Consider the following 24,918-nt stretch of genomic DNA (forward strand, 5'->3'; position numbering starts at 1 on the left):
AAGAAGCACTCGGTCATGTTTGTTGGACTTCAGTGACTGAGCAGGTTTGACCACGCTGACGGTGGAGGGCTGAACATGTGGCGGTCCTGTCGTATCGGCCCGGGTACACCTGGTGCTGATCAGAGTGACGGACATGGTTTAACTGTTATTCTGTCTATTCTCTCGTTCCTATGAGTCCTGACCGGGCTCCTGAATGTCGTTGTACACGCGTATAATGTATAATGTATGTACGTGTATAACGACGATAAAGTATCTTGAATCTTGACAAGTTGTAAAACCTACAAGAAGATCCTCAGTCAGTTCTCCAGGTCCTGGTTCTTCTCGTAGTTTAATCAACTGGACCTGCTTGAGTTCCTTGAAGACGTTCCACCTCTCATCCAAGAGGCTCCATCAGCTCTGACTGACTGGTTGGGAGATCCAGATTCTTCTATCCTTAAGGAGCCTCAGGTGTTAATGGCTCCTTCAGGGTATCAGTATCTGGATCTCCCAACCAGGACCAGTTCAGGTCAGACCAGATGAAGCCTCTTGGACGAGAGGTGGAACAACTAACCTTCGAGAAAAACCTACAACATCTCTATAAAGTCTGATCCAAGTAGAACGGATTGTATCTCAGAAAGCATTTGATGTTTGAAGCTAGAACTTGTCAGATGTCTTCATGAACGTCTGCGTGTGATGGTGTGAGCCTTTCAGGCAGATCAGGGCAACGCCCTGGTGATGGGAGCTGAGCAGGACAAGGACCAGCGAGACGTCTTTCTTTGTGTACATCCTTTAAACTTTAATGGTGAAGCAGAAAACAAAAACCAAAAAATACCGTAAAATAAATTAGATTAGAAAAATGCCACAAGCACATTGGATTTGTACAACAAAGCAATGCAACAAACTGGAGTCTTGGTTTCCATATATACAGAATAAAAAATAGACTTTTTATTCTTTGTCCACTTCGTTCAGTGTCAGTATTTTTTCGTCTTGACAAAAAGAACAAAACCGGAACAAATACGACTTCTTTTAGTCCTTTTTTTTTTTTTTCTTCCAACTTTTTGAGGCTTTTTTTTTCATGTTGTTTGTACACAGTCCAGGAGAGGCTCCGCCCTCCCCGAAAACATGAACAACCCAAACGCACAAATAAAAACGTGTGACTTCATCTAAAACGCCGACCGATCGGCCACAACTTTTGGTGAACAAACCGACAACACTGACGTGGACACGACGACGACGGAACCGGAACCGGAACCGGAACCGGAACCGGACGCTCGTTCTCTACCAGAAACGAAACCGAGCGGCTGCGGGTCGTGTTTTCCTCTCGCGGCTAAGGAGCAAAGCATCGTGGGAAACGGAGTCGCGCAGAGAGAGAAGAGTGACGGAGAAGCTAAATGACTCTGAAACAGAAGCTCGGAGGTTTTTTTACACGACTCCGGTTGGAGGAAGTGAATTCGTGTTTCCTTCTTTTCGGGTTCACTGAAGCGACTCTTTGGTGTCCTAAAGCGAACCAGAGGGGATCAAACGGCGCCGAATCGAGCCTCCAAGAGGTGTTATTGTGGAAAAACCACTTTTACTAAAAGCGCATCACAGCTGCTTGACTTCCCTCCGACTAGCTGAACCGTTTGTTGCAGCTGCATCGAAGCTTTTTGCTTTGAGGGAAAACGCTGAGCGTGAAAAGCTTTTTGTCCATCAGATTAGGTTTGATTTGAATTTTGCTGTTTAACTTTTTTTCTCCAAAATAAAAATAAAAGTTCTTCAACAATCTGACTCCAAACAGACGCCAGCAGGTTTGCAACCAATAAATGTCCAGAACGACGTTTATCAGCCAGAAACTGTAAAACCAGAAAGACTTGAGTCACTCTGTGTCTTCAGCTGAATCATTCACATCTCAGCTCAACGTCTCATCGCTTTAAATTTAAAAATTCATCCAAAATAAAGCTGATTCTGTGAAAAACTAAAAAATTCTGTAAAAAAGTGAAGCGGCGACGCCTCGGCTCTGACCGACAGTCAGACCAAGAGCAGGCAGCCTTCTTCCACTTCTGCTGTTTTAATCATTTTGTGGCTCCTGTCACGTTTCCTTGGATGGAAACAGAACGAACTCCTGCAGCTCCACCTGAAAACAGGTGTTCTGCCAGGTGACCGTCGGCCAGAGCTCCACGGACGCATCGAGGAGTGACTGTCCAATAACTGCCAACGGTTCGTTTTTATAAAATATGTGAACGAGACGATTTGTGTCTTTTTTTTTTTTTTTTTTACAGTTTCTGGCTGGTGATGTTTTTTGAGGCAGGTTTTGGGTTCGGGGGTTGAACTAAGGGCTCAGCTCCGACTCAGATGGAGGCAGACGAACCTTCCTGTGTGAAACGAAGGCAGCAACTCCTTCTCATTTTAACTTCTCACTCGAGCCGTCAAATCCAGAAAACGTGCCACGCTTTCCGTCTCCAGGTGCTTCTTGTTCCTCAGACGTAGCGTCGGACGCGATGCTAGAGCAGAGTCCTGTGTGTAGCATGTGTGCTAACGCTAGCGGCACAACCCTCCGACTCTTCACCAGACTAACTGATGCTTGACTCTAGTGGCAGCTGGGGGCATATTTTCCTGTTTTTCATGTAGAGGTTTGTATTTTTTAGGCAGGGCCACAGTCCAAGAACGTTCCCTGTGCCCTGGGAGCATAAACAAAACTATTTTAATTCGTTTATCAGACGTCTGCGGCAGAAACAGAGAAAAACGCTTTTTAACACCTGGATCTGGTTTTTCTTTGTGACCAACAGAATTCGTCTGTTCTTTACTTCAGCGTTTCCCGAATCAGCCGCCTCGGCCAATCAGCCGCCTCGGCCAATCAGCCGCCTCGGCCAATCAGCCGCCTCGGCCAATCAGCCGCCTCGGCCAATCAGCCGCCGTGTCCACAGACTTTTGGCCAGAAGGTGGTTTAGCGTGTGAGCTCGTCCAGGTGTGTCTCACCTGCAGCCGGTCTGAACACGAGTGTCGCTATAGTGCAAAACATGACAACGTTTGTAACGTTTCTTAAAAAAAACAAAACAACACAAAATATAATTAACAACAATAATATTAATATACTTACTGACAATAATAATTATCAACATGGTAACCATGGTAACGTAAAGAAGTGTTTGGTTCCAGCAGCCGCCAACTTGTTTCTTTCAAGTATCTCTCCACACACACACACACACACACACACACACACACACACACACACACACACACACACAGAATCTTTCTTCCTCGAACATTTTGAAAAAGTAAACAGTTGGGAAACAAACATGAAGTCCAATAAGACGGTAATACGTGAAACAAGTTGCATAGTTTGAGATCCGTGTTCGTGGTTCTTCAGGCACCTGGTCCGATGCTCGGCGGTGCTGAACGTCTCAGCCACATAAATACGACTCGCTCCCTCCGTTTGTAACAAAAATATATTAGATATTCTTTTTTTTCTCTTTTTCTTTTCATGTGTTTTCAGAAAGTGCCTTCGAACTCTCTGAGTTCTGCTGGAGTCGAGTTTTTGTCCCAGAGAGCAACCCGGAGCGGGTCGGAGGGCGGCGCCGGTCGGAGCGTCTCCGGTCGGAGCGTCTCCGGTTCCCCTCCGCCGCCGAGTCCGCGGCCGGCTTACGAGCAGCCGCACTCCTCCACGATCATGTTCTGGATGTCCTTCTTGATGATCTTCTGCTCCTCGTTGTAGTACAGCATGGACATGGCCCGTAGCCGGGTCGGCACGCAGCAGGACCGCAGGTTCTGGAAGGGGCTGTAGCCCCTCATGCGGTAGTGGCTGATGACGGTGGAGTGGAAGGACAGCGTGGAGCCGGTGATGCTCGCCACGTGGGAGGGGCACTCGCCCTCGCAGTAGTTGGCGTGGTAACCGGGCGGCGCGATGATCCAGTCGTTCCAGCCGATGTCCTTGAAGTTGACGTAGAACTGCCGCTTGCAGCAGACCCGGACCTTCCCGTCGCACTCCAGGCCTCGCTTCCTGCGCCGCCGCGAGTCGGCGCCGTCGCCCTGCCGCACCACGGCCATGAGGAAGGGCCGGTGGGACTGCTCCCGCTGGCTGCTGCGCTGCGACGCGTCCGAGCCGCCCGACACCAGAACCAGCGTGGCCCCGGTGTCGGCGCAGAGGTCGCAGGACACCCGCAGGCTCAGCGTGGAGCCGCCGCCCTCCAGCAGCGCCTGCACCGCCGCCGACACGGCGAAGGAGTGCCAGCCGCTGCGTCGGGTGTCCACCGTCTTCTCGGCCAGCGGGACGTCGTCCTGCGGCGGGCGGCCGGCGGAGAGGCGGCGCTGCTGGAACAGCCGGATGGTGACTTTGGCCCGGCTGCGGTTGGACTTGGCCAGACGGAGGAAGAGCCAGACGTTAGCCTGCTCCACCAGAGACAGGTCGCCGCCATCTTTAGACAGGACGAAGTTCACGACGCCCGGAACCTCACCTGGGGGACAGAGACACGAGGGTTAGAAGAACGTCATCAGAACATCATCAGAACGTCATCAGAACATCAGAACACATCAGAACCTAGCTAGTCAGTTTCCTCAGACGTCAGACCTTCAGTTGTCCGTGTGAAGGAACCAGAGGACATCTAGAAGCTGCGACCAGCTGAACGACACAAACCTCCGACTGAGCGTCTGACGTCACAAACGTTCTGCAGACGTTGGTTTGAGGCTTAAATCACATTTCATCAGGAGTTTGGTCGTTTTTTGGTCTCTTTGTCTCGGGTTTGCATCCTGCAGACATTCCTGAGGTTGTCCTGGACAAATTCTGGAGCGGCTCGGTTCTGACTGAGCAGGACGTCTGTCAGTAAAACACAGACGCTGCTTGATGGTTTAAACATCGACAGTATTTTTCAGAGTTTGTGACTTTAGCTGATATCTGTGATGCTTCACGGCGCCGGTTGACCCACGGACGCATCAGGAGCTGATTCTGCTGCGTCTGAATGAGACGGGCTTCCAGAGCTGCACTCGGCGTTTCCTCGAAGGTCCAGAGCATCAGCAGGTTACATAAGTCACCTTTCGTCCCGCTGTCTGTCGCTGGTGGGCGTCCGGACACTAATCAAAGTCACGATTTGCGTGTTTCTGAATGCCGGCGCTGCTGAATGGGCGGCTGGTGCGTCTGCGGAGGCGTTGGAGCCTCGGCGAGTCCATTAACGCCGTTTAAGCGACGATTCGGAGGCGATTATCTCACTTACATCATCGTCACTTCAGGAGGATTGAAAAATAAAAGCCCTGTTCATTCATCGTTTCTCAGAATAGCGCCGGAGCTTCAGGAACAAGAAGGAGAGCCTTTGTTTTAGCACGGCGACGGTTTAAAGGACCAATCTGTCCGTTTGGCAGCTCGCTGAAGCAAAGCGCCGGACTTCACTGTAAAACAACGGCGTCGGCTTTAACTGGTTGTTCTTAGTTGTTTTAAATCACAGAACGGTCGTGACGTGTCGTCTGAAGAACACGTGTTTGACGTGGACAGGATTTAGCTTAAAGGTCAACGTCGGTGCTTCGTCGTGATTTAATCAAACACGATCTGTGAGCTAACAACACGCCGACGTTCTGCAGCGGCGCTTCCAAATAACGACAAATACCTGCGAAACAATGACTTTCTTTGTTTGTGCAGTAAAATTATTGTCGTTTCACGGCCACATGTTGTGAAAGAACAAAAGGGGAAATTATTTGTTTTACAGTTTTAATAATGTTTAATCGGTCTTAACTGTAATTGAATAAAACGTGTTTTAACCATTTTAATTCTCAGTGTACATCATTTTTCTATCATATAGAACATACTGTCCTTTAAACTGTGTCAATAACGTCAGAACATTAAAGTCTGAGGCTTCGTTTTAACCGTCAACACGTGACTTCATGAGTTTTACTAAAACAACTGTCTCAGTGATTTAACACTTTTACGTCCTTTTCTTCTCCCAAATAACCACGAATGTCTGTAAAATAACGACTTTAAACGGTTAAACGGTGACATTTTATGGTCACGAATAAGCACAAACCCTGAACTCCTCATTTAAATGTTTTTTTGCTGCTTGTTTTCTGTGATATAATGAATCCTGTGAAATAACAACAGCTTGTTCAGGAAATCAGAGTTTAATGTTTTTTGACAGCGTGGAGCCTCGGCCCGGCCGGAGGCCTCGGCCCGGCCGGAAGCCTCGGCCCGACCGGAAGCCTCGGCCCGGCCGGAAGCCTCGGCCCGGCCGGAGGCTTCGACCAGCGGCAGGACGTCCAGAGCGGAGCTGCTTATTACTGCTGCAGCGACAGACGTGTGATTTACAGCCTCGCCTTCACAACCAGGGCTGCCATTAACTCCGTCTGCTGAATCACGGCAGCTTTCAAAAACCGTCCAGTTACCAGGAAGCCGCCGAGTGTTCCCTCACCGGCGCTGCTCCATGAGTCCGGCTGACGAATCAGGACCTCGGCGTTCTGCCGCCGCTTGAGTCAACCGGAGCCAACAAGCGACTCAGTCAGACGACGTGTTGGCTGGACGTGGACAACATTTAACAGCACGCTCATCCAAAGTCCAGATGATCAGTAAACACCGCGACACATCCAGCTTCAGTCATCAGATGCTCACTGGAGGTCGTCACAGACAGAGTTAGACCACCGAACACCACAACACGTCTCCTTTAATCATCAAATATTTAGTTTAGTTACGATTACGTTTCCAGTTTCAACCATCAGAGGTAGACTCCCAGACCCCCGGTTCAGGCCATCCAGTGCTACTGTATGCCACTGAATCCTGAGTTTAGACCAGTAGATATCACTGTACGTCCACTTTCAATGATTTAGGCCCTCAAACACTAAGTCAGGCCACAAAATCCTCAGTTTATACCATTAAATACCATAAAAATCCAGTTTAAACCATCAAATAATCAGTTGAGGCTAATAAATTCCCCCATGCAGCCCATCAACTGTCTGCAAAGCAAACTGTTTAGACCCTAAATACCATGACATATCCAGTTCCAACCATCTAATATTAGGTTTACAAGTTAAGGTAGATCCCCAAAAGCACATATTTGGTTTTAGACCATTAAATGTCACCATACGTCCAGTTTCAATCATCAGATACGATGTTTAGGCGATCAAAAACTGAATTTAGACCAAGTACCATCATAAATCCAGTTTATACCATCAAAGACTTTGTTTATACCAATAAATCCAACTATACATCCCATTTCAACAGTCGAATACTCAGCTCACACAACCAAACACAATTTAGAACCCAAAACACACCATTACATACATTATAAATCCAGTTTATATGATTAGATCATCACAGATGGAGCTAGAATGCCCAAACCTCAGCGTACACCATGCAATGCTCAGCTCAGACCAGTTAATACCATGAACCACCCAAACATCAAGTACAACATTTAAACCATCAAAAACAGTGAGATGGCAAAAAAAAGAGAACAGTTTTACACCAAACGCTCAGTTTATAGCTTCAAAAAGAACAAAGTTAGATGACCAAAGCCTGACTTTAGAGGCTCCATCTGTATTCTTCACTGGAAAATGAAAAAATTCACTGACACAGAAAATCTGAAGCCGAGTTAAAGGCCTCTGGCGGTTTGAGTTTGACCCTGAGCTCCGATTCCAAGGCCTCGAACGCCTCACGTGGCCGTCCATCGCCGAGGAATCCTGAATCACAGCTTAAGCGCTGCTGCTATCAACCGAAGGAATGTGAGCGATGTGCCGGTCCGGTGCTGCGTGGAGCCTCTGCAGGCACCGTCACCACCAGAAAACAGCGAACGGACCCGAAACAGCAGAGAGCAGCGACTGTGTGCTGCAGCGCTGACGTTCCCGTCCAGTGCAGCGAACGCAGCGAGGCCAAAACAGGACATGAGAGCAGCACAGGGCTGAAGTGAGACCAGTGGAACCACCAGGCTGGGTAACTCCTGTCAGGTGGAGCGACAGAGCAGGTGAGAAACAACAAGTTCCAGCAGCTCATTTACACTCTGAGACAACAAGTGTGTTTCCTGGAGTCCGTCCGACCTCTGCAAGTCTTCAGCTCACAGCTCATCACCTCCCTGTAATCCCCCTCCATTTACACAAGACTGATCTTTACAAACTCATGTCTCAACAACTCATAAAAGCTGATTTCTGGGCCAGCAGGCGGTGAGGGAGGAGAGAGAGCGAGCACACAGCTGAAGCTCGTGTCCTCTAAAGCTACATCCCTGGAAGGTGGAGCCTCAGGTGCATCTGAAGGTCACATGTTCTGACCAAACGTTTGGTTCAGGCTTGTTTTCAAACGTTAAGAAAAAGCTCAGCTGAAACACTCAAAGCTCTGGACGAAGCACGAGACTCCGGTTCAACCAAAGTCTTACACCATGAAATACTCGCTGTATTCCATCAAAACCTTGCGTTAAATCCAGTTTAAACCACTGAAAACAGAGTTAGAGGACCTCAAACTCTGTCAAGACAACAAATACCACCATGCAACCAGTCTAGAGCGCCCAGTACCGAGTCAGTCTACCAAAAACCCAGGTCAGACCATCAGATACCATCGCAGAGTCAGTATCAACCAGCAAATAGTCCGTTTACGCCATCAAATGCTCTGTTTAGACTATCAGACACCAATGTACATCCAGTTTCAACCATCTCACATCAAGCTTTGACTGTCAACAATCAATTCATTAAATGTCTGGCTGAGGCCGTCAGGTATTCACTTTAGGCCACCAAAATCCAACTTTTATCCAATCTGGACTAATAAAACTTAGCTTATACTATCAAACACTACTGAACATACATGTCAAACATTAAATGCTCTGTTTAAACCATCACAAACAGACCTAGACGACCAAAAACCCAGTTTAGACCAACAAAAGCCAACGTTAGGCCATCAAAATGCCACCGTACATTCAATTCAGGCTGTTAAAAAATCTGTTAGGGCACCAAACATCTAGTTTAGATTGTCAGCAAACAACATACGACCAGTCTGGGCCATCCGATGCTCAGCTTAGACTATAAAAACAGAGTTAGACTACCAAAAGCAATAAACATGGAGTTTCAACCATGATACCACCAGTCTAGGCCGTCCAATACCTCATGTAGACCATCAGATACAGTGTCTGACTACCTAAAACCAGTTTAGCCCTTTAAATTCTCCAGTTAGACCATTAAACCCCAGGGTACACTTAGTTTAAGGCACCAAATATTACATTTACACCATCGAAAAAAGGAGCTAGATTCCCAAAAATCCCGTCAAACACCCAGTCTAGAAGAGAAAGACGAGTCCGGCGGGCCACACTTGAGTATCAGCGAGGTCACGGAGCTGAGACGCTGATTTCTTTCAGAGGATTGAACTAATCTTTCATCAGCTGCTCACGTCTGACACTTCAGCTTGACTCTCTGACGCAGAAATGGGAAACGATAAACTGACATTTGAGTCGAACATCGTCATTGGCAGCAGCCTCCAGACATTCTCCAACTCCCCCATCAGCCCCGGGGACGTATTATGACTTTGATTTGATTTATCAGACGCAGCAGCCAACAGAGCTAAACAAGAGATCCTGCCAGCATGTGACACAAACACGGCTTGGTATGTTGTTAAAAGGACTGCTGGTTGATGATAAATCTTATTAAATCCTCCGTAATCCCCCTTAAACACACACGCACACACACAGTGGAAAAAGTCATCTATTGAGCAGACATTCAAGAGATTAAGTCGTGTTATCAGACACCTGAAGCTTCAGACTGAATCCACAGGCAACACAAAACCACAATCCCACCACAATCCCATGACTGAACCGCTTCAGTTGTTGTCACGCTTCTTTTCTCACATCAAAACTATCTGGAACTTTAATAAGATTACTCCAAAGATGAGTTACCAACTGCCCCAGGGGCCTCAGAAGCCCCAAGGTCGGGGTGGGGCAACCATGTTTTCTAAGAAACCCAGTTTAGACCATCGAACACCAATAAATAATAATAAATCCAGTTACAGCAGCCAGAAAGCTCAGAGCCTTAAAAAGGAGTTAGATTACTGAGAGCCCAGTTGGAACCATCAAATAGGCAGGTTAGACCTTTAACTGTCCAGTTTATACCATCAAATACCCAGTTTAGACTCATAAATATCCAGTTTATACCATCAAATACCCAGTTTAGATTCATAAATATCCAGTTTATACCATCAAATACCCAGTTTAGACTCATAAATATCCAGTTTATACAGTCAAATACCCAGTTCATATCATTAAATACCCAATTTAGACCAACAAATATCCAATAAACATCCAGTTAGAGCAGCCAAACTGAAGTTCAGAGCCTTAAAAAAGAGTTAGATTACTGAGTGCCCACTTAAAACCATGTCCACTTTAGACCAACAACTATCCAGTTTATACCATCGAATACCCGGTTTATACCATTAAATACCCAGTTTAGACCCATAAATATCCAGTTTAGACCAACAAATACGAATAAACATCCAGTTACAGCAGCCAAACCTAAGTTTGGACCCTTAAAAAAGAGTGAGATTACTGAGAACCCAATTAAAACCATTAAATATCCAGTTTAGACCAACAAATACCAATAAACATCCAGTTACAGCCAATAAACCTAAGTTTAGACCCTCGAAATGGAGTTAGATCACTGAACACGCAGTTAAAACCATAAAATACCCAGTTCAGACCAATAAATATGATGATACATCCAGTTGGATTCACCAAACATCCAGTTTCTACAACGAAAATCACACTCACACCATCAAAAACGCAGCTTCAGCTGTCACATATCAGTATGAATCTCTACCAACAGGTTCCGCTTTTACACTCATTTTCTCAGAACTTTACAACAAATAAAATAACAGCAGCCAGTAAAACAAGCTTCTAACACTTGTTGAATTCTTCTGTGGATTTTATTCAATGTTATCTCCATTTACAGGTTATTTCTGTCGTTTTTTGTTTTTTTTTACCAGTTTTATTTAAAGACTAGATGCTAATCTGTCTCCACATAATGCATGAATGGACTGATTTACTATCACAGCTGATGCTTTCTGCATCGCTTCTGCTTGTCTCCACCTCGAACCAGCTTCAGGAGACGAACGTGCTCCGTTAATGACGCCAACAAACACTGAACATCTGCAGAACATCAGACACTATCAGATCCACACAGAACGAGGAGGCAGGATGTGAAACCTGGACGTCTGTGCTCACCTGTGCTCACGTCACAGGTGAGCCGTGGCGCTGCTAAGTCTGGATCTGACCGTTGACATGAGCGACTGAACACACCCGGCATCAAACACACAGCAACACCCGACACGACCCATCTGTCCAAACAACCTGTGTGTGTTCGCCATTGTTGGCCATAATCCCTCCTTCAGTGGCGATCTGCATTCAATAGGATGAGCGTTAGCGCGTTTCTACGAGGCCGCAACCCCGATAATTACCCAGAAGAGTGTCAGAAAGCTGCACAGTTAGCCAAGAAAGTTCAAAAAAACTGGACGCTAACGCACCAGATCGTCAGTAACCTGGACAGTAACGCACAGGTGTTAATCATGTGACATCAACAAACGGAAACGAGTAAAAAACTGAATGTTAACACATTAAAGTGTAAAAACCAACTGGACACGAATGCACAGAGCCTCATTAGGCCACCGTTAGCTTCAGTCTGAAGACTCGGTTACGTTCCAGCAGAGCGAGGCGTCCTCTGAAGCGCTGCGTCTGTGTCCTTCAGCTGTTTGTGTAAATGCGTGTCTTTGTTTACGTGTCGGGGAGTTTGTGTGCGTTTTATTCTCCTGCAACCTGCTGCTGCATGTTCACGCCGAAGCCCTGAAAGGAGGCAGCTTCTGTCGGGATTCACAGTTTGCACAGCTGCTTCTCTTCCCGCCTCTCGTTCCCACACTCTGCCACGGAAAGAACGCTTCGCTTTTATCTCCGCAGAGAAAGAATCCGAGGACGAGGTGGCGAGGAAGCCCAAGGTGCAGCAGGGAGTCTCTGACAGATGTGAGGGATCAGGAGACGAGGACTTTCTGTCCGAACGCCGCTTCCTGCCTGCTTAATGGCAACTTTAATCTAAAGCTCGATCTGCTCTCTGTCGCTCCAGTTTACATTAAAGGGATCAGAGCCTCTCCATCTTCCTGCTCAGCGCCGCGCTGTGGGAACACGCTTCATTTTTAACCTCTCGCTTTACGACCGCGCCGTAAAGTTCACCGTGAAAACACTCGGCGCATCCCCATACGCCGCGTGTCGCATGCCGGGAATACCAGGACGTCCTCCTGCATCTGGTCTCGTTCTGCAGCTTTTCCTGCCGTTCTGACCCACAAGAGAGACGTCACGGTCTCAAGGCGGCTCACAGGAGCTTCAGCTCATCACGCGCTGCAGCAGGACGGTCGAGGTCCAGCAACGCCACGGTCGAGTGGTATCTGCAGGGTAGAGGTGCTGCGTGGCCGACACTCGACAGCGTCAAAAACATGGATACTAACGCATAAAGGTGTCAAAAACATGGACATTAATGTACAAAAGTGCTCAAAACATACATACGAATGGACAAAAACCCACAAAACTGCCAATAACCTGGACATGAACCCACAAATTAGTCAAAAAAATTTGATGAGAACGCACAAAAGTGTCAAGAACCTGGGTGTTAGTGCACAGAAACTGAAATATCCTGGATATGAACGTACAAAAGTGTCAGTTACAGGGCTGGTAATGCACAAACGTGCCCAAAAACATCCATTATAAATCACAAACCCCCTGAGCTGCCTGAAGCGCTGCTGCAGGAGTGGACAAATCGCCGACACTCTCGTCTTTGTTTTGCTGAAGGATCATGTGGATCTAACGACGACATGGAGCCTTTTTAACAGCATAAACAGTTTTGGTTCTCAGCGAGACTCAGATCAAAGCGTCTGAACGGCGATGTAAACGGTGGCGGCGGTAATGGAGCGGCGCTGAGGCTGCAGCCCTCAGCGCGGACTGGCAGGCTCCACATGTTGGTCAGTAAACAGCAGCTCCAGGCAGGAAACCGAATCCGTGCAACGCTGTCAAACACTCGTCCAGAGGAATTTCCAGAACGACAAACTCGCTCAGCGTCAGCAGCAGCAGCAGCAGCTCTGAAACCCAGAGCGAGAGGCGACGGATGGACGACCACGGCCGGCCTCTCCCTTCTGCTCTCACACACATTGATCATCCGACCGTTTCTGACCACGTTAAAGGAAAATTAATACATTAAATGTCATTGTTCAAGCAAAAATAAAGAAAAAATCCCCAAGTGTGACGATTCCAGCTAACAGGAAATGATTCATGTCACACGCTGAACCGTTCAGAGACGACACGAGCAGCTCGGCGACGTCTCCACTGGCCTCTGCACTCTGAATCCAACATGGAGGCTGACGGGCTCAAAGCGCCGCCGACACCTGGCAGGTACGGCGACCAATCACGTCTGTGCTGCACCTGAAGGCCACGTACGACACGAAGCGCCGCTCCTGCTGCTTGCCGTTTTATGGGCCGTGTTTACTTGTGTTTCCTGGTTTTACTGCGGCTGCCTGGCGGAAAGCTGCCGTTCGACTTAAAGCTGCTGCTCTGGGTCTTAAACACGAAGCTTCTGCACCGCTCCCGGGCTTTTTCCAAATAAAACTAAGACCACTGGCACCGCTCTGAACACAACGGTGCGATCTGGAGAACGTCAACGCTTCAAAATTAACACAAAAGCTGTATTTAAGAAAAAAAAAACCAGATTGTAACACAAAAAAGTGTCAAAAATCTGGAAATAAAAGCACAAAACTAAAAAAATCCAGATGCTGACCGACTAAAGTGTCAACAGCTCGGATTTTACTGCACAAAACTGTAAAAACGTGGATGTTAAAGCATGAAAGTGTCAACAGCCTGGATATGAATGCTCTACAGTACGATTCAGTTCCCCTGCGTGGTTCCAACAGTCGATCAGAGAACGTCGGCCGACCTTCCTGAGAACGTCCTCTCGTGTGATATTTAGTGTTTTCTGCTCCGAGGCTGCGTGTTTGTGTGTTTGCTGCCGACTTGACGAGACAATAAAGAGAAACGAAACGAGGTGAAAGTGGAGGCGAAGACGCGGAGTTTCTGTTAGAACCAAATAAAAGTTCTGCGTAAAACGATTCCAGCAGTTAAAGCTGCTGAGACCGAAAACCAAACGAGACATCAGACGGACTTCAGCTGCTTCTCCGTCGTGTTCGCTGCCATTCTGCTTTTCATTTCCAGGCCTCGTCTATAAACCCGACTCCTCTCTGGGGACAATAAAGATCTGAGCTGAATTAAAGCGGACGGTCTGTCCAACCGGACCGGAACACCAAAACACCAGGCGGACAGATCCAGCATCTCAACGTTCTGGTTTCATGCTCACCAACGTCCAGCAGCGGCAGCAGCTCAGGACGTCTAACGGGCTGAACTCTGCAAAGCAAATTATCTGTAAAACAAAAAACTCACCAAAGGGACAGAAAGTGTAAAAACACAAAGAACCGTCTGACACCAGCACAAACCATCGAGATCACAGAACCACACAAACCGGACCCAGAACAACAGAAACGACCACAAAACTCTCTGAAAGACATCACAAAGGATGCAAACGAGACACGTGATGCTCAGAGGGACCACAAAGAGACACGGGACCACAAAAACCAGAGCCCGTCGGATCACAGCAAAGGGAAACGCTAAAACCCTGCTTTCACATTTCCCTTAAAAACACCAGGACCGCCGAAGACTCGTCATCTGGTGATTTATCTAAAAGATGACTCCACTTTCAGCGTTCAGCGGGTGAACCGAGGAGAAGATGAAGAAGAGACTGGAAAAATTAGCTTGCAGTGAAGAAAAACGAGCCCACGGTGAGGAAATATGAACACACAGTGAGGAGAAACGAGCCCACAGTGGGGAAAAAGTAGGCCCACGGCAGGAAACATGAGCCCATAATGAGGAAACATGAGCCCACGGTGAGGAAACATGAGCCCATAATGATGAAACATGAGCCCACAGTGGGGAAAAAGTCGGCCTACGGCGGGAAAAATGAGCCGATAATGATGGAAAACTAGCTCACAGTGAGGAAACATGAGCCCATACTGAGGAGAAACGAGCCTACAGTGAGGAAAAATAAACAGAGTGAAGGAAACAGTTCAACAGTTCCCCTGCGGTACCCGACCAACGGGATCAGTTCTATGTAACCGTGACGACGGCGTCCATCTACTGTCCTCCAGCAGCAGGTCTACTCTGTCACTCTCAGATCAAAACCCTCAAGACGCCTCACGGACGTCTCTTTGATTTTCCCGAAGAAGGCCGAGCGGCATCCCGGCGGGACCACGAGGACCGTCCTCAGACGTCCCCCCTCAGAACCGGTTTGTGTGTTGGTGTGCAGCGGGTCTGGACACAATCTGTGGCTGTTTACTACCGAGTGATTCATCTCTGCAGACGTAGAGCATCTCTGGTCACACATCAAAGGCGAGCCAAACGATGTGGTGGAACGGGGAGGAAAGAACCGAGGATTCAAACCAGCGAACCGCCCGGACTCTGTAAACACTATTAACACGCACAGAACCTGCTGCAGAGCGGCGAGACCGAGCAAACAAAGGCAGCGGAGTAAACACGGGAGAGCAGTCGCTGCCAAGAAAGAGACGAGAGAAGAAGAAAGAAGATAAAAAAGGAAACCCAGCTGGCAGAGAACGTTCCCACAACGTTGGACAACATGACCAACGCGTTCCCATCGGTTTATAAATACCGCCTTTCAAACAACCTGTAAAGTTTACAGAATGTTTCCACCTCAACGTTCAGAGGACGTTGGCAGATGATGTTCCACGACGACAAAGAGAACGTTTAAAAAATGTCGTCCAGATGTTGTCGAGGCCTCGGATGGTTTTAAAAAAAACGTTCCTGTGATGTGATGTGAAAAATGTTCAGAGGACGTTTGACGAGGGAACACATCACAGAACGTTCTTCTGTGAGACGTTCCCACAAAGGACGGACGTTCTCAAAGCAACGTTAAGAGAATGTTCTCGAGAAGTGACCAGACCTCAGACAGAACGTTCTTCTGTGAGACGTTCCCACAAAGGACGGACGTTCTCAAAGCAACGTTAAGAGAATGTTCTCAAGAAGTGACCAGACCTCAGACAGAACGTTCTTCTGTGAGACGTTCTGCGATACACGAACAAAGGTGAAGCGTTCTGCTGCAATGTTCTGAGGACGTTTGAAAGACAGTTCTCAAACCAACACTCCCGTGATGTTCTCCAGATGTTATCGAGGCCTCAGATGACAGAATGTTTCCGCACAGCAACGCTTGATGTGAAGTATCAACGGTGGAACGTTCTTCTCCAGGACGCTTCCACGATGACAGCAAAGGAAAGACGTTGTTGTGCTGTGATACATCAGCAAAGGTGGAACATCATGGCTGCAATGTTCTGAAGATGTTGAGAGAACACACACAGCGTTCCCCAAGAACGCCCCCGGGTTTTCAGAACCAAACGCTTCCAAATCGTCTTCAGTTGTCCCGCCGTCCAGAAGAACATTCCGGGAGCTGAGAGACGACGTCCAGCTGGAAACACCGGTGGAACGGCGGTGGAACGTTTGGGGAACGTGATCATTCTACGTGGGGAGGCTGCGCAGATGAAAAGGACGGAGCGAAAACAAAGGCAGCAGAGAACGAATAAACACAGGAGAAGAGCCGGAGCCAAGAACGAGATGAGAGAAGAAGAGAGCGGATCAAACGGAGCGGCGGCGGGACGAGAAAGTAAACATGCTAATTGTCGTTTATTTTCAGACGTTTTTTTGTCCGTCCATCAGCTGCTTTCATTCGGAGCCGCCGGAGGTCAGTGAACCTGAGCCTGAGCTCGGTTGCCGGTTTGAATCCGCAGACGGACCGACCACCAGAATAGAACCAACAATGACCGGCTTATTCCGTCTGCCAGCGCGGCGGAGGGTAGGCCGAGGTTACAGCGAGGCACATGAAAGCGGATTGTGGAATGTCGCTAATGATGTGTTCAATTAAGTTCAATTAGCCTAATTGTCCTCTGTGCGCGGGGGGAGGAGGGGGGAGCAGGGGGAAGATAAACAGGGACGGACGGGAGGAATTTAAACAGAAAGAAAACAGCGGACAGATAGATATTGTGTCGGAGTCGCCAAACGGAGGTTGACACTTCGCCTCCGCCAAGAATCCAGTCGTCCCTCCGCTCCTCTACTTGCCATCTCTGTCGCCCAAAATAATTACCGAGGTCCCTGAACGCATCAGTTATTCCCAACAAAGCCCAGGACCGGCTGGGTGCAAAGTATTCTCACGGCAGGTCCGGCCACATCTTATACACAAACAACGGGGCTCACATGTGAAACGTGGCGAGGACTTTTTTAGCCGCGGCGCTTTTAGTCGTTTCTTCGTATTCTTTGTTTTCAGACGGTTTCACAGATTCCAGATCGTCTCAAACACAACACGGGGACGGCGCTCCTGGTTCTCATCGCCAACGAGACTTTTTTTTAGCTCCTGTTCCTTCACTGAGGTTCATGTTTCAGCATAAAGTCCTGCAGCTCTGAGGAACCAGAACCATGAAGGAGGAGAGAGAAGTCAGCAGAACCATGGAGACCAGAGAGGAGGAACAAAAACAAGCGTCTACCTGTCGGTTCAAATACATTTAAATTAAACTCCCTATATTAGAACCAACACGAAATAACTAAAAACTGACGCAAAACGGCCTCAGAGATGCAAAGAATATCGAAACACAGCCACGGGAAGACACAGAATCAGCTTACAGAGATGGAATACACCAAAAATAATCTCAAAACAACCACGAAAGGACAAAAAAAACAACCAGAAAGAGACTCACAATTACTAAAAGTCGACGCAAGACGCAAAACAACCACAAAAAGACACACGAGAGCAAACACACCAGTGAGAGGCTCCACCTGGTGGAGGAACCAGGAAGCACAGCTGATCAACACCTGTCCACATGCACGCTCCTCTTCTTCTGCCTCCTGTGTTTGAATTACTAACGACTGATGGACGTCTGATAATTAGTTTGAGACGTGTGGTGACCAAAGTGCAGCTGAAGAGCCGGATGCGACCGTCAGGAGGTGGAGGAGACCAAAGGCGGAGCAAAAACACACTGAGCACTGCGTCCAGTCTGAATTAGACACAGCGACTTCATGAAGGGACGACATACCAGCGCCGGGAGTGTTTACGCCCCCTAGTGGCTGAAAAAAGAAACCATCAGATTCAGATTTTTCCAGAGTTTTCAGCTACAGATGAGTTCTAAGTGTAGGATGGAGGGAAACAATCCTGTCAGTCCAGAACTTGGATGTGATTTTACTATTGTGGTTAGTTAAGAGTTTTATTCTGACACCAGCCACAAACCGTCCAAACAGAAACATCGGCCAGATCTGACAGATCCGATCGGCTGTTCCTGACAGCAGATTTATGGACGGCGAGGAGCTCCTCAAATGGCATTAAATTCTGTGTTTTCCTTTCAATAAAGCTGCTCCTCTCAGCCTGTTTGCACAGATCCAGTTCATAAAAATCTTTTCCATCTGCTGTTCCAGACTCTCGCCTACAGAAACTCCGACAGAGAATCCAGAGGAGGAAGGAGGTCCCGCCCACTCGGCTGACTGACAGGTGGAGCTGCTGCTGATCTCGCCTCGCTTAACTCTGCGCTAATTAGCTCACACAGGTGACTTGGCGGGTTTCAGGTTTAGTCTGGACACTGCAGGGACGCACTGGGGGGAAGTTCTGAGCAGCAAACACTGAAACTCCTGCTTTATGCCCCCATTTGCTCCGTTTCAGTTCAGGGTGGGAACGCTTTCTGTCTCGGTTTCACAGCAGGAGGACCAGTGAAACCTGTTGATCAGAGTCTCACCATCAGACCGCTGTCGGATCGGGCCTCCTGCCTGCTCAGAGCTCGTCTCAACTCGGCTGAGCTGCAGCCTGAGGAGACGCCTGAGCGGACAAAGCGACGGGACGAACACGCAGCCAGAAACAACAGGAGATACGAGGGATTCCCGGGACACCGGCTGTACTTTTTCAGACACGTTGCCTGCAGGAAAAAGCTCACGAGTGCGAGCGTCGTGACCCGGCAGCGACCCGGACGCAGAGGCGCTGAAAACACGGCGGAATGGGCCAAGTGGGACCTGCGGCTCGTCTGCAGGCTGAAGGCGGCAGTTAACGCCTGACCTTCGCCCTCCGGCCCGACTGCCGGCTCGCTGTTTGCGGCTACCCTCTGCCAGGAAAACGTTCTTCAGGAAAAAACACACAACAACAGACGCACACAGGCAGCGACGCACAAATCCCCTCTGACTTTAAGTAGATAACGAGGTATTCTCTGAGAGCAGCAGGAGGCCATTACAGAGGTTAGTGTGTGTGTGTGTGTGTGTGTGTGTGTGGCTGAGTGAGTACGCAGGTGGAATTAAGCAGGTGGACACACACACACACACACACACACACACATAAGCTGATCCCGATGCAGCTGCATTTTTGTCATTCACACACAAACACACAAAACTGTAACATGCAAATATGTGCTTGTGTCTCGGCGGTTGCCCACACACACACACACACACACACACACACACACACACACAGGTAAACATCAGTTACACACCACGAGTCATCCCAGTTACACACACGTCCTGTCGTCTGTGTTTTTCTCTACGTGTCTCTTTAACACAGCTGCATTTTTGTCATTCAAACTGTAACACATGCAAATATGTGCTTCCCACACACACACACACACACACACACACTCCAGTACATCACATGTAAATATGCTCTCACACACTGCAGGTCACACACTTGTGTCTCTGGGGGGTGTGTGCACTCACCAGCTTCGGCGAAGGTGATGATCTCGGTGGTCTCCTGAGCGTCGCCGCCGTCGGCCCGTGACGCCGCCGCCGCCGCCGCCGCCGCCGCCGCTCCTCCCCCCGCTCCTCCCCGGCCTGCCCTCCCTCGGGCCTCCTCCTCCTCGATCTGCACGCTGCCGTCCTCCGCCACTCGCCCCACGTGCAGCTTGCGCAGGGCGTTGAGCAGCGCGGCGCGCGGCACCGGCCGGGTGATGTTGGGCCGCGCCTGCAGATGCAGCATGTTGAGGATGTGCCGCTTCACCGCCTCCACCACGTCCTGCTGAGCCGTCTCCTCCTCCTCGAGTCCCGCCAGGTCGTCCGCCGCCGCCGCCGCCGCCGCAATCCCTTCGTTCCTCCGCATCCTGGCGAGGGCGCAGGAGGGGCAGTGGGCGGCGGCGTCGGGCTGGCGGTGGGGATGGAGCGACAGCGGCTGCAGGTCGGAGGCGGCGCCGAGCTGCACCAGCAGCAGGAGGCTCCAGCTGAGCAGAGGCAGCACTGACATGACGCCTCCTGATTGGCTGCGTTCGCTGATGCTGTCGGATGCAGATGCGCGAGCGGAGCCGGAAAAAGGTGAAGCAAAGTCGGGTTTGTGGACAAAAGTGAGCAAAAATCGAGTCCTGGGTGGAGAGAGGAGAGTCTTGAGCGTGAAACTGAGCTTCCCTGCTTCCTCTGGCTTCTCTCTTTCTGACTGTCTTTGTCTTCTCTCTCTCGTTCTCTCCTCAGAAGTTTGGAAGCTGCAAAGTTCAGCTCAGCTCACAGTCCACCTGCGAAATGGAGGGAAAAAAAGCTGTAAAGAAACGAGAGAGAGGAGGACACAAAAAAGAGAAGAAGAAGGAAAAAAAAAAAAAAAACGCCGAGAGAAAATGAGTAATCCTTATCTTTTTTGTCAGGGACAGATGGCTGGAAAATGTGGAGGCGTCACAAGAAAGAAAGAACGAAAGAAAGAAAGAAAGAAAGAAAGAAAGAAAGAAAAAAGAAAACAAAACAAGAAGAAGAAAAAGGGAAAAAAAAAAAAAGGAGAAAAAGTCTGCGATGTGATGAATGGATGGTGGAAAAGCAGCGACGGAGAAGCTGCTGCAGGAGGATCCTTGTTCCTGGGGTGAAGGCAGAAGTTCTCCAGACGGAGGGAGTTCCTCGCTGCCTCGGTTCCTGCCTCTGTGTGGACTCGCACCAGTTGAATGGTTTTAGCGGAGTGGGCTGGACTCGCTCTCCTCTGCTTTCTTCTCTCTCTCGCTCTGGCAGCCTCCCACCATAATTATACCTCTCTCCTCCCTCCTCCTCCTCCATCCCTCTCTCTCCTCCAGTCTCCTCCCATCCTGCTCCGTGACTCATAGCAACTTTTACCTTCTCCCTCCTCCCTCCTCCCTCCCTCCGTCCTCCCTTTATCCCTCCCTCCCTCCGTTTGGCTGTTAATGGAGCAAAGCTGGGATTCCTTTATCCCTCCCTCCTCCCACGGTCGGCTGTGAATGAGTGTTGAGGGGAAAAATTCTTGGATGAACTGGATCTCGCCGGTGACTCTCCTGTCCATCTGTCTGGCCGTCTATCAGTCAGTCTGTCCGTCTGACACTCGGCATGTGTTTAGTCTGGTTGGCATCGTGGTTCATGACTGTGCCGTCTCGCCTCGTCGTGTGGTTCCTGCTGTACGACACCCAAACCTCTGAGAGCCGCCCCGGCAGACGAAAAAGGGGAACGCACTCCCGTTGTCAGCGCCGGATATCAGCCGCTTGGAAATGTCACAGGCTCCAGACGACAAATGTCTTGTTCTGTCAGGAGATTTGTAGTTTGCTGTCACAGAAGAGGAAAGAAACCATGAAAAAAATCAGATTTACGAAGCTGCAATCAGTGAATTTCAGCCTGTTTTAGTATTGAAAGCAGCAATCGACCAGCTGACTGGTCCATAAAACACCACAAACGGTGACAAAAATCAAAAACTCAAGACGACAAATGTCTTGTTTTGCCAAAAGTATCAAAACATTTTCAGTTTTCTGTCACAGAAGAGGAAAAAAAACAGAAATATTTACATTTAAGAAGCTGCAATCAGTGAATTTCAACTTTTTAAAGAAATTATTCAAACAATCGATGAGCTGTTTGGTCTATAAAGCATCGAAAATGGTGAAAATGGCAAAAATCAAAGATTAAATATTCACATTTAAGACGCTGCAATCGCAGGATTTCGGCCTTTTTGAGTCTTTACACCAGCAATCGACCAGCTGATTGGTCCACAAAACACCAAAAATGGTGAAAACAATCGAAAACCCAAAATAACAAATGTCTTGTTTTGCCAAAAGATGTTCAGCTCACGCCACGGAGGAGGAAAGAAACCAGGAAATAATCACACTGATGAAGCTGAATCGATCTAATCAATCAATCGATCGGCTGTTTGGGACGTTGGCAAACCCAGACTGCACAACCACAGTACAACCACAAGGCGGCAACGGTCCCCACGAACGAGTTCTACACAAGATTATTGATGGAGTTGACTTGTTCCCAGCAAGTTCCAACAAGAGTCTAAAGGACTTGTTAAGTTTTGGGGTGTTGTAGGAGCCGGTAAAGAGGGTTGTAGGGTACTTAATGGGTTCTAGTGGGTTCTAAGGGGATTTACAAAGGGGGCTACGTTGTAAGCAATTTTCTAATGACCCTGTATGTGATTTTATCTGCAGCCAATGGGTTCTGCGGAGGTTCCAAAGACCTGTCTGGGTGTTTTCTAGGAGGATTTGCAGGAGGAGTATGTTCTGAGCAAGATCACTGACGGGATTACAACATGTTACAACACGGTTCTAAAGGGTGTCTGATGCTTTCACACGGCTAGCGTGGGGTTAAGAGGGGAAAAGGTGGTTCCACGTCGCATTTTAAGGGGCTCCAATGGATTATACGGAGGTTCTCATCCTTTGAGATGTTCTAGTAGCTTTAAAATGCAGTTCCACGTCTGACTTTAGAGAATTGACTTGGTTCTAAGAAGATCCTAAGGAATTTCCAGTGTTGTGGGGCTTCACTGGGAGACTTTAATCAGGAGACACGTTCCTGAACAAGACTTTTTTTTCTAACAAGAATCTAAAGGGTTTGTTGTTAAGAGTACTCACGCAGGGTTGGATTAGGAAACAGTGGTTCTGCGTCGTATTTAACAGTATTCAGTTGGTTCTAAGAAGGTCCTACTGAGTTTCTACTGATTTAAAGGTTCCTAAGCAGATTCTAACAAGGTTCTACAGGGTTTCCAATGTAGTGGTGGGTTCTAGGGCTTTTAATGGGATCAGATGTGTCACAAATGGTGTTAGACCAGTCCTAGAGACTTTTCTAGTGATTTAAGGGGTTCTAGAAGGGGGTTATGTGTTCTCTACATACCTGCAGGAGGACTCAGAGGTGTCCAAGCAGGTTCTTGCAGGTTTTTACTGCAGGTTCTAGGAGTGTTTGAATGAGACCAGCTGTGGTTTCACCGATGATGTTGGGGTTCTAAGAAGCTGTCAGAGACGGTTTTAACGCTTTAAGGGGTTCTAGACGGAGGTGAGGTTCACGCAGCATCAGGAGAACCTAAAGGTTCCCAAGCAGACGAACACGCCGAATGTGACACATTCTGACACCACAACGCTCATCTGTTCTGCCAGCGGTGTGTTTGTTGTTTCCTGGGAGTCATCCTCGCTGTGATTACATCACACTGCCCCCCCCCCAATCACGTCGAGAACCCGCAGAACCGAGTCAGGTTTGACTGTAGAGGAAGCAGCGAAGACGCAGAGTTACACAGCGAAGCTTCCTGCTTTAATCAGACGTCTGGGATTCTCCCTGAGCCGCTCTGACATCATCACTGCGGGGGAAAGTGTGTGTGTGTGTGTGTGTGTGTGTGTGTGTGTGTGTGTGTGTGACTCGTCGGTTGTCGACATGTTCTTTGTAAAAACACTGGGCTCACGCCTGGTGAGCTCAGCGCTCTGAGTTGCCTTATAAAGCCTGAGCTCTGTGTATTATGTGCATTAACGTGTCTGCACCGGTGGCTTCTTTAAATAACTCCCCACCTGTGAGTCATGAACCTGTCCGACCGCCGGCTCCTATCTTTGTTTTTTAAGTCGCCTTCGGGCCTGAAAACCCTAAATACATTCAGAACAGCTGGAAAAAGCAGGAGGGAGGTTTAAATGAGGCTCTTCATCCCCCCAACAGGCCTCACGATGTCCAAACCCACAGAACCTAATTCATGGTTCTAGCGGAGATCCCAGCGTCTGGAACCAGCAGGCTGGACTGTGGAGCAGCAACACGTGCTGTTCAGACCAGAACCTAATCCTGGAAGTTCAGCGAAAACGAGCGCAGAGACGTGAGGCGGCTCGAGGTGTCCGGGGACAGAAATCAAACACACCTCCTCCGGTAAACATGCATGAAGCGCCCTGACGGGTGCGTTTGATTCGCTGCAGCAGCGCTGACTGGAGGCTCACTGAACTGCTCCATCTAGTGGACGTCGGCCAAAACCTCCTGTGCGACCTCGAAGCACCTTCACACCTTCCTGAACCTCTGCTCGTCCTTCAGTCCTCTGGCCTCCATTCTTCCTTTATTCTGTATCGTCTCCGCCTCCGAGCTCACAATATTCCTCCCTCTTTCCTCTTTCATTCCTCCTTGTTCTGTCCTTCGTTTCTCTTCCTTCTTTCCTAGTCATTGTCTTCTTCTTCCACCTCCTCTTTCTCCTCCACCTTCCTCTCCTGGTCCTCCTCCTCCTCCTCCTCCTTCTTTCTTCAGGAAAGGAGGTCGAGAAGGAAGACAAAGACGAGGAGAAAGAAAAAGGAGAGCAGAAGTAGGACTGGGAGGACGACAAAGAGGAGGAGCATGAGCAGAGGAAGATGAGGAGGAAGATGAGAAGGAGGAAGATGAGGATGATGAGGAGGAGGAGGAAGATGAGGAGGAGGAATCAGGAGGCCACTGATGGAACGTGATCAACAGCTGAAGGAGAATAAAGGAGTTTCTCCAGTTCGTCGTCTCTTAAAGGAAGTCGATTTAAAGTAGAATTCAAAGTTTGGTGCAACAGAAGTTCAGCTGATCTGAGTTCAGACTAAGAGACGAATTTAACCAGATCTGACGTTTAATCCAGGTTTAATCCAGGTTTAATCCAGGTTTAATCCAGGTTTGGTTTAACGTTTCTAACTTCAGGCTGTTTCTAACGTTTAAACGAACTCTGGTTGGTGCAGCAGGCGACTGGACGAAGTTTAGTCTGGTTTAG

The 24,918-nt window shown here is 48.6% G+C and overlaps 1 protein-coding gene and 1 long non-coding RNA gene across 3 annotated transcripts in view; both read right to left on the reverse strand.

Annotated features, from left to right (window-relative positions):
* Positions 1-750: 750 nt before the first annotated feature.
* On the reverse strand, positions 751-20,965 carry inhbaa (inhibin subunit beta Aa). Of its 2 annotated transcripts, XR_520686.1 has the most exons (3): positions 19,713-20,965; positions 2,872-4,409; positions 751-2,820 (listed from the first exon to the last, which is right to left on the reverse strand). XR_520686.1 is itself a non-coding variant. In XM_008294594.1 (2 exons), exons 1-2 carry the CDS (start codon positions 20,230-20,232, stop codon positions 3,598-3,600), a joined length of 1,332 nt encoding a protein of 443 aa, XP_008292816.1. In that variant the 5' UTR covers positions 20,233-20,965; the 3' UTR covers positions 751-3,597. The 2 variants fall into 2 exon arrangements, 1 of the variants encoding a protein (XP_008292816.1); XM_008294594.1 differs by having other exon boundaries at positions 751-4,409.
* A 315-nt stretch (positions 20,966-21,280) lies between these two features.
* LOC103366773 (uncharacterized) overlaps positions 21,281-24,918 on the reverse strand; it is an 11,764-nt gene continuing 8,126 nt past the window's right edge. The window contains exon 3 of the long non-coding RNA XR_520687.1: positions 21,281-21,515. This is a non-coding gene — a long non-coding RNA (uncharacterized LOC103366773). The remainder of the gene's footprint in view (positions 21,516-24,918) is intronic.

The sequence above is a fragment of the Stegastes partitus genome, unplaced genomic scaffold (genome assembly GCF_000690725.1).
Source record: "Stegastes partitus isolate 25-593 unplaced genomic scaffold, Stegastes_partitus-1.0.2 Scaffold976, whole genome shotgun sequence".
Taxonomy (NCBI): domain Eukaryota; kingdom Metazoa; phylum Chordata; class Actinopteri; family Pomacentridae; genus Stegastes; species Stegastes partitus.

Bases quoted from the DNA above. Each gene is read 5' to 3' on its own strand.
- inhbaa (XM_008294594.1), bottom strand. From the start codon at position 20,232: ATGTCAGTGCTGCCTCTGCTCAGCTGGAGCCTCCTGCTGCTGGTGCAG. The intron at 4,410-19,712 runs GTGAGTGCACAC...TCTGTCCCCCAG, and splicing joins CATCACCTTCGCCGAAGCTG to GTGAGGTTCCGGGCGTCGTG.